Source organism: Bombina bombina, chromosome 3 (genome assembly GCF_027579735.1).
Source record: "Bombina bombina isolate aBomBom1 chromosome 3, aBomBom1.pri, whole genome shotgun sequence".
Taxonomy (NCBI): domain Eukaryota; kingdom Metazoa; phylum Chordata; class Amphibia; order Anura; family Bombinatoridae; genus Bombina; species Bombina bombina.
This window is the reverse complement of record NC_069501.1, coordinates 751,497,560-751,512,739: the sequence shown is the minus strand read 5'-3', so window position 1 is coordinate 751,512,739 and position 15,180 is coordinate 751,497,560. Positions and strand designations below refer to the sequence as shown.

General features: G+C 35.3%; 1 protein-coding gene across 1 annotated transcript in view; it reads right to left on the bottom strand.

The window, feature by feature from the left end:
* DMD (dystrophin) overlaps nt 1-15,180 on the bottom strand; it is a 4,487,195-nt gene that overhangs the window by 3,555,352 nt on the left and 916,663 nt on the right. Inside the window, exon 3 of the mRNA XM_053707599.1 lies at nt 2,255-2,347. Coding sequence (XP_053563574.1) covers nt 2,255-2,347 — 93 coding nt within the window. The remainder of the gene's footprint in view (nt 1-2,254; nt 2,348-15,180) is intronic.

The following is a 15,180-nucleotide window of genomic DNA, read 5'->3' as shown; positions in this document are numbered from 1 at the left end:
ACTTTCTAATTTACTCCTATGATCAAATTTTATTCATTCTCTTGGTATCTTTATTTTAAAGGCAAGAATTTAAGTTTAGATGCCGGCCCATTTTTGGTGAACAACCTGGGTTGTCTTTGCTGATTGGACAGCACCAATAAACAAGTGCTATCCATGGTTCTGAACCCCAAATTGGCTGGCTCCTTAGCTTAGATGCCTTCTTTTTCAAATAAAGAAAGCAGGAGAATGAAGAAAAATGTATAATAGGAGTAAATTAGAAAGTTGCTTAAAATTGCTTGCTCTATATGAATCACAAAAGAAAAAATTTGGGTTCAGTGTCCCTTTAAAGGGACATGAAACCCAACATTTTTCTTTCATTATTCAGATAGAAAAAACAATTTAAAAAAGTTTCCAATTCAATTCTATTATCAAATTTGCTTCATTCTCTTGTTATTTTATGTTGAAGAGATACCTAGGTAGGTAGCATGCACATGCCTGAAGTGCTACATGACAGGAAATAGTGCTGACATCTAGTGCTCTTGCTAATGTATCTGTACCTGAGATTACACCCCTGCTTTTTAACAAAGGATAACAATAAAACAAAGAAAATTTTATAATAGTAGTAAATTGAAAAGTTGTTTAAAATTGTAAGTTCTATCTGAATCATGAAAGACAATTTTTGGGTGTTATGTCCCTTTAACTGCAAAGGGCTCATATGCACTTAAATATATATGTCTATATATATATATGTACACATGTACAGTATGTGTCTGTAAATACATATATACACATATAAATACATAAATAAATATATACACATAAAATTCACATACATATACATTTTTAGACATGTATGTATGTCTTTGTTAAAGTGATATGAAACCCATTTTTTGATTCATATAGAGCATGCGGTTTTAAGCAACTTTCTAATTTACTCCTATTATCGCTTTTTCTTCGTTCTCTTGGTATCTTTATTTTTAAAGCAGAAATGTAAGCTTAGGAACTGGACCATTTTAGGTTTAGCACCTGGGTAGCGCTTACTGATTGGTTTCTTAATGTAGAACGTAAAACCTGATGAGCTCTCCACTTGAAATCTGGCCCTAAATGAGGTGAAAGCAGGAGTGGTGAAATTTCCTTATGTAAATGGATAAATATTGCCATTGTCAACCCTGAAATGCCCCATAACTCAGTTAGTTCAGTCTCAGCCTATGCTAAGAGAGTTGTGAATTGTTGGACTGTTTTTTATTTGATGTAAGCTACCTCTGGCTTCCCTGTGCAACCAAAGCCCTATTTTCAACACACACTAGATCCTGGACAGGTTATGGAGCAGCGGTCTTTAGACAGATGCTTCACAAGTGGTGTTTCTGGTGAGCCTGCAGGCTCGCCAGAAACATGGGGCTTCAAGCTCTGTACGGAGCTTGATAGATATGTCCCAAAGGGCGTAAATGTGTCGTAAATGTGTGTAGGTAAAAAAAGCAAGTTCTAGAGACTTAGGATATGTGAAGACCTGGGATAATCAGGAATAAACTGTAATGAGAACAGATACTAAAGAGAAAAATAAGTGCAAATAATAAAGTTTGAGTTTAGTAGTTTTTAAACCAACTTTGAGAACACAAGGAATCAGTTATATCCTTTTGGTGTAGGAAAACATATAGGCGTTGAGAGTAGAGCTGCTCACAGTTGCCTGAGCAAGTTGTATAAATTTGCAAGTATAAATATTTTCAAGGTACTTAAGAAGTAAATAATTCAATAGATTCAAAAGAAAGAATATATTTAAAAGAACATACAGTATGCATTACACAAATATCCTACTATAAACAGAGTTGTTGTTTATGCAAATTGTATCTGCTAAAAGAGAATACTTCTGGTTAGGTAAATCTTGGTATCAGAACATGTCATTCATTTTTTTTTTTCATATTAAAATTAAGAAAGTTTAGAAGTATAAGATAATAAAAACCAAAAAACACTACACATCATTTTTTCATAGCATTTGACTTTTTATCTTTTTTCCCAGTGTCCAGAGTTAAATTTTAGTATAATTTCACTACAATTGAAGGCCAGAGATGCATGATTGGGTCATTTATCCCCACTAAACAATAAAAGATGATTGCTGTGTAATATAAGTAATAAATAATACATTTAAAGAGCATAAGAATAGGAAGGCACTGTCGTAGAACTAGAAGTCACAATCCCCCTGTCCTTAATCCGACAATATAGGTGTGTATGTAGTTGGTCTAGCACTAATATTTTTAATATAATACATATTTTAGCCTACCAGCTTTTGTCCCGTAAGACCTTCAAGAAGATCCAGAAGTCTTCTTCCATCTTGAAGGTCAGCGAACAGATCTTCAATTGGATGTTTCCCAAACTAAAAATAAATAAATACATATGTAAATACATTTAAACAGTAAAATTATTCTAAACATGGTAAATAATAAATCAGTCTATTCAAAATATAATACTGTTTAAAGAAATAAATAAGTAATAAACAAACATATGCACAAAAAACAGGATTTAATTTAGGAATAGTGCACCCCTTGTAATCTAGCCAATGTGTTTTCTGAATTCCATTAAATAGTAGATTTTCTATTAATATATATCTATATCTATCTATATATATATATATATATATATATATATATATATATATATATATATATATATATGTGTGTGTGTGTGTGTGTGTGTGTGTGTGTGTGTTCAGCATAGGGATGGCTTTAGAATAAGTTGATTAGGAGTTGAAATGCTTTTGAAACATCTTTGAGGGTCTACAAATGCTTGAATTCAGTTCATAGGCAACATATTTCAGTCACATTTTTGCTGTTAAGCATTTTTTAACCAAACAGTTCCAAACAGTCAATTGCGAGGGCATGCAGATTTAGATACATAAACTAGATATAAAGTACTATAAAAAATTCATTTATAAAAACTTCATCTGAGTAGTCGCTAGAGACCAATTCATCCTCTTGTGTCAGTGTTCTTTTACCTGACTTGTCTTGTATTGTACCACCTGTAATTTATTACTATGATAATGATGAAGATGATGATGATGACTATTATTAATAATAATAATAAATAATAAAATAATAATAAAAATAATATCACCACACTTTTAGAGTTACTCAAAATACTTTTAATAAACTCTGAACTAGAAAAGCTCTGTTTTAGATTTAGATCTTATTTAACTTATTTAATCTTTAAAAACCCTTAAAAAGGGAAACAAATAGGGAGAAAAAATAATTATGTATAAATCCCTGGTAAGAACCCCACCTTGAGTATGGAGTGCAGTTCTGGGACCAATTTTAAAACTGGACATTGTAGAATTAGAAAACTTTCAGAGAAGGGCCACAAAACTAATAAGGGGAAGGGAGAATTTAAACTATGAAGAAAAGTTAGCCAAATTAGGTCTGTTTACTATAGAAAAAATGGTGCTTGAGAGGTGATATAATTACTTTATATAAATATCTTCAAGGCCCATATACAGAGTTGGTGGAATCTCTGTTTATTCCAAGGCAGTTGTTCATGACACAAAGTCACAATTTAAGTCTAGAGGAAAGGAGATTTTATCTCCAGCAATGTAAACTTTTTTTTTTTCACAGTAAGGAAAATAAAATTGTGGAACATATTTCCTAAGGAGGTAGTGAATGCCAATAGCCTAGATAAATGTAACCCCTTAATTACCACAATGTACCCTGTATGTCACTGGTCGTTAAGGGTTTTTTCAGGACATAATAGCACAAGTCTAGCAAGAACACGCTATTAATTCCCTCCCTCCAGCAGGCTTTGTGGAATAGAGCAGTCTCAACGCTGGTGGCAAGACCACGCTATAAAACAATCAAGTCCCAAAAAAAGGCCAGCGACATACAGGGTACGTCGCTGGTCCTTAAGGGGTTAAAATTGACTTAGATACATTTCTGGCTAAAAAAAAACAGAATCCAGGGGTATGATTAATTATGTTAAATGGGTCAGCTTTCTATTTGTTTAATTTAAGTTCAATTTTCAGCTTCTTTAGTGTAAATCAGAGTTTATGTATAGGTTTAACTTGATGGACTTTTTTTGACCTCATCTACTATGTAAATATGTTATATTGCATGACATACAAGCAATAAAAATGTTAAAAGCCACAGTTTTATTTGTACATTAATGATCTTATACAGAGCTTTTACTTACAAATGACAGCTGTGTCTATTTATTACAAGTTCAGAGATTTGTAAATACAAATCCCAGCTAACAGGAATGTTAAAATGGGCCCTGCTGTGTATATACAAAATAATTGTTTTGTAAAACAAAAAAGTACTAATGGCTGTTACACTACTAGAATTATTTTACTCTGCTACTATGAACAGTTATATTGAAAACAAATGATACAATAAATATTTAAGCATAGTCACTTGTCATTTAATACCTAAATGATAATGTCACTCTAAAGTAATGTACATTACATAGAAACCCTGAGGTCGATGGTAAGAAGTTTAATGAAATAATTTTAATAGTGAGCAGCTAAATATTTTTAACATAAATAAATAAATAAATAAATACATAAATAAATAAATACATACATAAATAAATACATAAATAAATAAAACAAAAAGGTAAGGTGTATATATATATATATATATATATATATCATAATAAAAAGTCTAATGCAAAAAAATATTTAGACACCCTTGATTATTTTCATTGTTTCATTATTGTTGCATAATCTTTTAACCTGTTTGCTAGAGCAGAACGGTTAGGTGTGGTCTTCAAGTTAATAAAGACAGACTTAGATTTGAAGCTGAACTTACAACATCAAAAGGCATCCTCTTACAGCTCTTGCTCAGCTAATGAAGCATAACAAGTGATAGTGAAAAAATCATGATATGATGTTGGACAACAAAAAAAATCGGAGTTATCTTCAGTATATCAGAAAAATAAACTATAATTTACTACTGACAGAATTGAGTGCATTTGAGCAAATATTTTTATCTTTGTTCATGTGCCCCTGTACATTGAGACAATTATTGCATTTTAGAAAATTAACTTTTTACTGTAAGTATAGAAAATTTAAAATTTACCATACGATAGGCTAGATTACAAGTGGAGCGTTAATTAATAGTGGAGCGTGATAATTAACTAGCCATTACAAGTGGCTGGTTATGGCTACCATGAACTTTTGGTAGCAATTAGCGCTCTACAAATTAACCAGAGATTAGCTCTCTGGTTAATTTTCTTAAAGTACCCCAAATGCCCTCAAAATAGTGGGCATTGTAGTTTTTTATTAAAAAAATCTAGCATTTTTTATTTAAATAAAAAAAAACTGCACTTGGCAGTTTTGCTGCTTTAAAGTTGGTGGGAGTGGGGTGTTAAAAAAAAAATGTACTGAAAAGTGCCTTTACATTGCCGTCTATGGGAAATGTGTGTTCTCATAGGCCTAGATTTAGAGTTCGGCGGTAAAAGGGCTGTTAACGCTCCGCGGGTTTTTTTCTGGCCGCACCATAAATTTAACTCTGGTATCGAGAGTTCAAACAAATGCTGCGTTAGGCTCCAAAAAAGGAGCGTAGAGCATTTTTACCGCAAATGCAACTCTCGATACCAGAGTTGCTTACGGACGCGGCCGGCATCAAAAACGTGCTCGTGCACGATTCTCCCATAGGAAACAATGGGGCTGTTTGAGCTGAAAAAAAACCTAACACCTGCAAAAAAGCAGCGTTCAGCTCCTAACGCAGCCCCATTGTTTCCTATGGGGAAACACCTCCTAAGTCTGCACCTAACACCCTAACATGTACCCCGAGTCTAAACACCCCTAACCTTACACTTATTAACCCCTAATCTGCCGCCCCCGCTATCGCTGACCCCTGCATTACACTTTTAACCCCTAATCTGCCGCTCCGTAAACCGCCGCCACCTACGTTATCCCTATGTACCCCTAATCTGCTGCCCTAACATCGCCGACCCCTATGTTATATTTATTAACCCCTAATCTGCCCCCCACAACGTCGCCGACACCTACCTACACTTATTAACCCCTAATCTGCCGAGCGGACCTGAGCGCTACTATAATAAAGTTATTAACCCCTAATCCGCCTCACTAACCCTATCATAAATAGTATTAACCCCTAATCTGCCCTCCCTAACATCGCCGACACCTACCTTCAATTATTAACCCCTAATCTGCCGACCGGAGCTCACCGCTATTCTAATAAATGTATTAACCCCTAAAGCTAAGTCTAACCCTAACACTAACACCCCCCTAAGTTAAATATAATTTTTATCTAACGAAATAAATTAACTCTTATTAAATAAATAATTCCTATTTAAAGCTAAATACTTACCTGTAAAATAAATCCTAATATAGCTACAATATAAATTATAATTATATTATACCTATTTTAGGATTAATATTTATTTTACAGGCAACTTTGTAATTATTTTAACCAGGTACAATAGCTATTAAATAGTTAAGAACTATTTAATAGTTACCTAGTTAAAATAATTACAAATTTACCTGTAAAATAAATCCTAACCTAAGATATAATTAAACCTAACACTACCCTATCAATAAAATAATTAAATAAACTACCTACAATTACCTACAATTAACCTAACACTACACTATCAATAAATTAATTAAACACAATTGCTACAAATAAATAAAATTAAATAAACTATCTAAAGTACAAAAAATAAAAAAGAACTAAGTTACAGAAAATAATAAAATATTTACAAACATAAGAAAAATATTACAACAATTTTAAACTAATTACACCTACTCTAAGCCCCCTAATAAAATAACAAAGCCCCCCAAAATAAAAAATTCCCTACCCTATTCTAAAATACAAATATTACAAGCTCTTTTACCTTACCAGCCCTGAACAGGGCCCTTTGCGGGGCATGCCCCAAGAATTTCAGCTCTTTTGCCTGTAAAAAAAAACATACTATACCCCCCCCCCAACATTACAACCCACCACCCACATACCCCTAATCTAACCCAAACCCCCCTTAAATAAACCTAACACTACCCCCCTGATGATCTTCCTACCTTGTCTTCACCATGCCAGGTTCACCGATCCGTCCTGGCTCCAAGATCTTCATCCAACCCAAGCGGGGGCTAGACATCCACTGAAGAAGTCCAGAAGAGGGTCCAAAGTCTTCCTCCTATCCGGCAAGAAGAGGACATCCGGACCGGCAAACATCTTCTCCAAGCGGCATCTTCTATCTTCTTCCATCCGATGACGACCGGCTCCATCTTGAAGACCTCCAGCGCGGATCCATCCTCTTCTTCCGACGACTAGACGACGAATGACGGTTCCTTTAAGGGACGTCATCCAAGATGGCGTCCCTCGAATTCCGATTGGCTGATAGGATTCTATCAGCCAATCGGAATTAAGGTAGGAATTTTCTGATTGGCTGATGGAATCAGCCAATCAGAATATAGTTCAATCCGATTGGCTGATCCAATCAGCCAATCAGATTGAGCTCGCATTCTATTGGCTGTTCCGATCAGCCAATAGAATGCGAGCTCAATCTGATTGGCTGATTGGATCAGCCAATCGGATTGAACTATATTCTGATTGGCTGATTCCATCAGCCAATCAGAAAATTCCTACCTTAATTCCGATTGGCTGATAGAATCCTATCAGCCAATCGGAATTCGAGGGACGCCATCTTGGATGACGTCCCTTAAAGGAACCGTCATTCGTCGTCTAGTCGTCGGAAGAAGAGGATGGATCCGCGCTGGAGGTCTTCAAGATGGAGCCGGTCGTCATCGGATGGAAGAAGATAGAAGATGCCGCTTGGAGAAGATGTTTGCCGGTCCGGATGTCCTCTTCTTGCCGGATAGGAGGAAGACTTTGGACCCTCTTCTGGACTTCTTCAGTGGATGTCTAGCCCCCGCTTGGGTTGGATGAAGATCTTGGAGCCAGGACGGATCGGTGAACCTGGCATGGTGAAGACAAGGTAGGAAGATCATCAGGGGGGTAGTGTTAGGTTTATTTAAGGGGGGTTTGGGTTAGATTAGGGGTATGTGGGTGGTGGGTTGTAATGTTGGGGGGGGGGGTATAGTATGTTTTTTTTTACAGGCAAAAGAGCTGAAATTCTTGGGGCATGCCCCGCAAAGGGCCCTGTTCAGGGCTGGTAAGGTAAAAGAGCTTGTAATATTTGTATTTTAGAATAGGGTAGGGAATTTTTTATTTTGGGGGGCTTTGTTATTTTATTAGGGGGCTTAGAGTAGGTGTAATTAGTTTAAAATTGTTGTAATATTTTTCTTATGTTTGTAAATATTTTATTATTTTCTGTAACTTAGTTCTTTTTTATTTTTTGTACTTTAGATAGTTTATTTAATTTTATTTATTTGTAGCAATTGTGTTTAATTAATTTATTGATAGTGTAGTGTTAGGTTAATTGTAGGTAATTGTAGGTAGTTTATTTAATTATTTTATTGATAGGGTAGTGTTAGGTTTAATTATATCTTAGGTTAGGATTTATTTTACAGGTAAATTTGTAATTATTTTAACTAGGTAACTATTAAATAGTTCTTAACTATTTAATAGCTATTGTACCTGGTTAAAATAATTACAAAGTTGCCTGTAAAATAAATATTAATCCTAAAATAGGTATAATATAATTATAATTTATATTGTAGCTATATTAGGATGTATTTTACAGGTAAGTATTTAGCTTTAAATAGGAATTATTTATTTAATAAGAGTTAATTTATTTCGTTAGATAAAAATTATATTTAACTTAGGGGGGTGTTAGTGTTAGGGTTAGACTTAGCTTTAGGGGTTAATACATTTATTAGAATAGCGGTGAGCTCCGGTCGGCAGATTAGGGGTTAATAATTGAAGGTAGGTGTCGGCGATGTTAGGGAGGGCAGATTAGGGGTTAATACTATTTATGATAGGGTTAGTGAGGCGGATTAGGGGTTAATAACTTTATTATAGTAGCGCTCAGGTCCGCTCGGCAGATTAGGGGTTAATAAGTGTAGGTAGGTGTCGGCGACGTTGTGGGGGGCAGATTAGGGGTTAATAAATATAACATAGGGGTCGGCGATGTTAGGGGTAGCAGATTAGGGGTACATAGGGATAACGTAGGTGGCGGCGATTTGCGGTCGGAAGATTAGGGGTTAATTATTTTAAGTAGCTTGCGGCGACGTTGTGGGGGGCAAGTTAGGGGTTAATAGATATAATACAGGGGTCGGCGGTGTTAGGGGCAGCAGATTAGGGGTACATAAGTATAACGTAGGTGGCGGTCGGCAGATTAGGGGTTAAAAATTTTAATCGAGTGGCGGCGATGTGGGGGGACCTCGGTTTAGGGGTACATAGGTAGTTTATGGGTGTTAGTGTACTTTAGGGTACAGTAGTTAAGAGCTTTATAAACCGGCGTTAGCCAGAAAGCTCTTAACTCCTGCTATTTTCAGGCGGCTGGAATCTTGTCGTTAGAGCTCTAACGCTCACTGCAGAAACGACTCTAAATACCAGCGTTAGAAAGATCCCATTGAAAAGATAGGCTACGCAAATGGCGTAGGGGGATCTGCGGTATGGAAAAGTCGCGGCTGAAAAGTGAGCGTTAGACCCTTTAATCACTGACTCCAAATACCAGCGGGCGCCCAAAACCAGCGTTAGGAGCCTCTAACGCTGGTTTTGACGGCTACCGCCGAACTCTAAATCTAGGCCATAGACTGCAATGTAAATATATATGTATATGATTGTATATATACAGGGAGTGCAGAATTATTAGGCAAATTGTATTTTTGAGGATTAATTTTATTATTGAACAACAACCATGTTCTCAATGAACCCAAAAAACTCATTAATATCAAAGCTGAATATTTTTGGAAGTAGTTTTTAGTTTGTTTTTAGTTATAGCTATTTTAGGGGGATATCTGTGTGTGCAGGTGACTATTACTGTGCATAATTATTAGGCAACTTAACAAAAAACAAATATATACCCATTTCAATTATTTATTTTTACCAGTGGAACCAATATAACATCTCAACATTCGCAAATATACATTTCTGACATTCAAAAACAAAACAAAAACAAATCAGTGACCAATATAGGCACCTTTCTTTGCAAGGACACTCAAAAGCCTGCCATCCATGGATTCTGTCAGTGTTTTGATCTGTTCACCATCAACATTGCGTGCAGCAGCAACCACAGCCTCCCAGACACTGTTCAGAGAGGTGTACTGTTTTCCCTCCTTGTAAATCTCACATTTGATGATGGACCACAGGTTCTCAATGGGGTTCAGATCAGGTGAACAAGGAGGCCATGTCATTAGATTTTCTTCTTTTATACCCTTTCTTGCCAGCCAAGCTGTGGAGTACTTGGACGCGTGTGATGGAGCATTGTCCTGCATGAAAATCATGTTTTTCTTGAAGGATGCAGACTTCTTCCTGTACCACTGCTTGAAGAAGGTGTCTTCCAGAAACTGGCAGTAGGACTGGGAGTTGAGGTTGACTCCATCCTCAACCCGAAAAGGCCCCACAAGCTCATCTTTGATGATACCAGCCCAAACCAGTACTCCACCTCCACCTTGCTGGCGTCTGAGTCGGACTGGAGCTCTCTGCCCTTTACCAATCCAGCCACGGGCCCATCCATCTGGCCCATCAAGACTCACTCTCATTTCATCAGTCCATAAAACCTTAGAAAAATCAGTCTTGAGATATTTCTTGGCCCAGTCTTGACGTTTCAGCTTGTGTTCAGTGGTGGTCGTCTTTCAGCCTTTCAGCCTTTCTTACCTTGGCCATGTATCTGAGTATTGCACACCTTGTGCTTTTGGGCACTCCAGTGATGTTGCAGCTCTGAAATATGGCCAAACTGGTGGCAAGTGGCATCTTGGCAGCTGCACGCTTGACTTTTCTCAGTTCATGGGCAGTTATTTTGCGCCTTGGTTTTTCCACACGCTTCTTGCGACCCTGTTGACTATTTTGAATGAAACACTTGATTGTTCGATGATCACGCTTCAGAAGCTTTGCAATTTTAAGAGTGCTGCATCCCTCTGCAAGATATCTCACTATTTTTTACTTTTCTGAGCCTGTCAAGTCCTTCTTTTGACCCATTTTGCCAAAGGAAAGGAAGTTGCCTAATAATTATGCACACCTGATATAGGGTGTTGATGTCATTAGACCACACCCCTTCTCATTACAGAGATGCACATCACCTAATATGCTTAATTGGTAGTAGGCTTTCGAGCCTATACAGCTTGGAGTAAGACAACATGCATAAAGAGGATGATGTGGTCAAAATACTCATTTGCCTAATAATTCTGCACACAGTGTATATATAAATATATATGTATATATTCATGTAATATATATTTAATAACTGCTGCCCATCGCTGCGCTACATACCTCCTTCACAGCGCAAGGTTCTGATGCCATCTGTGAGGGCATAAGATATTTACCGCTTCACTTGTAATCTGGTCCTATGACTTTAATGGCAAAATAAATTATATATATATATATATATATATATATATATATATATATATATATCAGTAGGGGATTCAGCTTTATAACACATTGACTAGTGGCTATAATTTATTTCACTAGTTCTGGGAGGAAAAAATAGCTTTATCTTTCCAGAACTGATATGTTATTTTTCAAGAATTGTAATTCAGTTTTTCTATTGGCTTCTTGTATTGTAGGAAAATGTTTTTCCTTACTTTTTTTAACCTAATAGTTGAACTGCTTTTGAAGTGTGTGATGTGTTTCTATGAATGGTAACCATTTGTAAGGGATTGGAGACCTTTAATGATTCTATGGGGCCGATTTAACAATCATGTTTAACAATCATGTCCGCCACACATTGATAAATGCCGACAGCATACGCTGTCAGCATTTATCATTGCATAAGCAGTCCTGGTGAACTGCATGTGCAATGCCTCCTCCTGCAGATTCGCGGCCGCTAGCATGGGGTGTCAATCAACCCGATCATATGCAATCGGTCAGATTGATGTCTGCCGCCTCAGAGGAGGCGTACGACTTAAGGAGCAGCGGTCTTAAGACTGCTGCTTCTTAACTCCTGTTTCCGGCAAGCCTGAAGGCTCGCGTGGAAACAGTTACATTAAGGGCCATTCGGCCCTTGTTAAATCAGCCCCCTTGCATCAATAATTAATGAAACATTTAAATTAGCATATGTTAAATTTGTACTTTTTTATTGCTTTTAGGAAAAAAATACACTTGTTAGCAGGATAGCTAAGGACTTGAATACTTGGCCAGCAGCGTGCAACATAAATATATGTTCACAGTATTTCAGTGCGGGGGAAACAGCTTTTCACAGTAAAAAGTAAAAAATAAAAACAACCTGTATAGAGACAGTAATTCAACATACTAAAAAAAATCCTTAGATATAAAGATATTGTAAGTACAGTACAGTTATATAGGCAGTAATGCCATGTTCAAAGGTCCAGAGTAAGGCGTATAAATATGTAAGTAACAAGATGGCAATGCCACATAGCGAATGCAGATATAGAGAAAGAATATATTTAGAAATACTTCTCATGTTTTACAGAATGTACACAAAATTACTTAATTTAATTTATCACTTAATATAAAAAAGAATTGTTCTACATTTTCTAAAATATTTTGATTCTCATTTATTAAGCCGGCATTGAGAAAATTGCAAAAGCAGATATTTTTACAGATCACATTATTCATTCAAGAATGAATTTTGCAAAGTGCATAGTAATTCACAATTAAGTAATGTAACATTAGAAGTCTAACAAAAAACATATTTGATACTATACTGTTAATACAAATTAGCATAGCTCAGACCATTCTAGTTAGAAATTAGTTTCTTAGCTTAAACACCATATAAAATGCATGTACAGATCACTTAATACTGAGAGAAAATGACATACTCTAATTAGTAAGTGATTGTATTTTGTATCAAAGCCTAACATTAAAAAAAGGCTTGATTTTCAGTATTCTTTTGCTGTAGTGGAATAAAAAATATAGCACAGACTGTAAAAATATTTGAATATTTGATTAAACTTGGCAGTTTAAATTATATGTCCAATAATTTAAGATGGCAAATTAATACCATACTTGCGATTTTACATTTAAATAGGCTGATTAACTTTTAACAATGTACTATTTGATAATATACATTTAATGCAAGAGCTAATCTAATATTCTGTACATATAAAGCATTATAATTGAACCTACCTGCTTTCTTTCTAATGTGTTTTTATTTTATTAAAGCTAATCATCTAGGATTCGGAATGCTAGTTGTTTTATAATCTTTCAGAGTATTAGATTAACTAAACATACCAAATGTACCATAAGCTTAGACAAACTCTTTAAAGTTAGAACTAGGGTTGTAATTGTCAGTACACAAAAGTATGGAGCTGCTTAGAGGCACCTTAAAGGGACAGTAAAGTCAAAAATAAACTTTTATAATTCGGATAGAGCATCCAATTTTAAACAACTTTCCAATTGAATTCTGTTATCAAATTTTTTTTGTTCTCTTGGTATCTTTTATTAAAGAGTAAAACTAGGTAGGCTCATTAGAGCTCAGGAGTGTGCATGTATCATAGTACTTTATGGCAGCAGTGTTTTGCAACATTGTATAGCAAAGCTAAAAAATGTTGCAAAACACTGCTGCCTTTAACACGTGCACACTCCTGAGCTCTAATGAGCCTACCTAGTTTTACTCTTCAATAAAAGATACTGAGAGAACAAATCAAGTTTGATAACAGAAGTAAATTGGTAAGTTGTTTAAAATTGCATGTTCTATCTGAATCATAAAAGTTTAATTTCACTTTTCTGTCCCTTTAATTTAGAGAATATCTGACCTTGCAGTCAAATACATTTTTGTTTACAAATTAATATACACCAATGGGAACATATCTGAAGAAAGAACTTGGCTGGTGTCAAAATAAATTCTACCTATGGGAGCAAAAGATAGTAGACTAAGCTTGTTCAGTGTCAAATATTTCAGCTCTGCTGAAGCAACTTATGTCAACTGATCTAACAGCAAATATAGATCTTGCTGCATTTAGCCCATTTATTAAATTACTTAAAGTCACTATTATCACTACAGTTGCCCATCAGTCAGTATTTTATAGATTTTTTTAGACAATATTTATAATTTCAGGCTCATGATGATGATAAAGAAAAATGATAGTTTTGTCACAAATTGACCGCTCTTAAGTTTGAGGAAATCCATTGTGAAAACAATACTCATTTTAAAGGGACATGAAACCCACATTTTTTTATTTTGTGATTTAGAAAGAGCATGTCATTTTAAGCAACTTTCTCATTTACTTCTATTATTTAATTTGCTTCATTCTCTTGATATCACTTGCTGAAAAGCATATCTAGATATGCTCAGTAGCTGCTGATTGGTTGCTGCACATAGAGGCCTTGTGTGATTGGCTCACACATGTGCATTGCTATTTCTTCAACAAAGGATATCTAAAGAATTGAGCAAATTAGATAATAGATGTAAATTGGAAAGTTGTTTAAAATTACATGCCCTATCGGAATCATGAAAGTTTAATTTTGACTAGACTGCCCCTTTAAGTCCTTAGTAATAGTATCTATATACTGAGCCAAAGTCATTTTGCTTAATTGATGCATCTAAAACAAGGTATATTCAAATGTGTTAAAGTTTTATTTCATTATTAAATTGTTAAAAGGGATGGACCCATACTGATAAAATCTACTTCTTTTAATGGTCAGGGTGTGTTCACTGCTAACCAATAGATATGTGGGGATTCATCCTTATCAGCCAGTGAGAAATCTATCGCTAAATGGGTTGTGCACAAACATATTTTATATTAGTTTCAATATTCTTGGAATAGTTTTGTCTTAACACTTTTTATTTAAGAAAAATTATTTTACCATACAAATACATTGTGTTATTTATAAAGCATGACAAACATTTAGGAGTTTAAAGAGACACTGTAAAAATTGTTTCTCCTTGATGTGTTCCAAATGACTTATTATACTTACTGACTGCCAGATTACAAATGGAGCGGTATTTAACTCTGATTGAGGTACATTTTTTTCAGCGTCGGGTTGCACTTGTATTATAAGTTGAAAGTAAACTGTTTTTGTTTGTGCGCTAACCCAATGCGTGTAAAAACCCAAACTTAGAATATCATGTACATGATAACTTTATTCCTTCATAGAAGTCAATGGAGCAAAAAAGTGGAAAAAAAAACTAACACCCTACTCACGTACAAACCCGACATGAAAATATGAATAT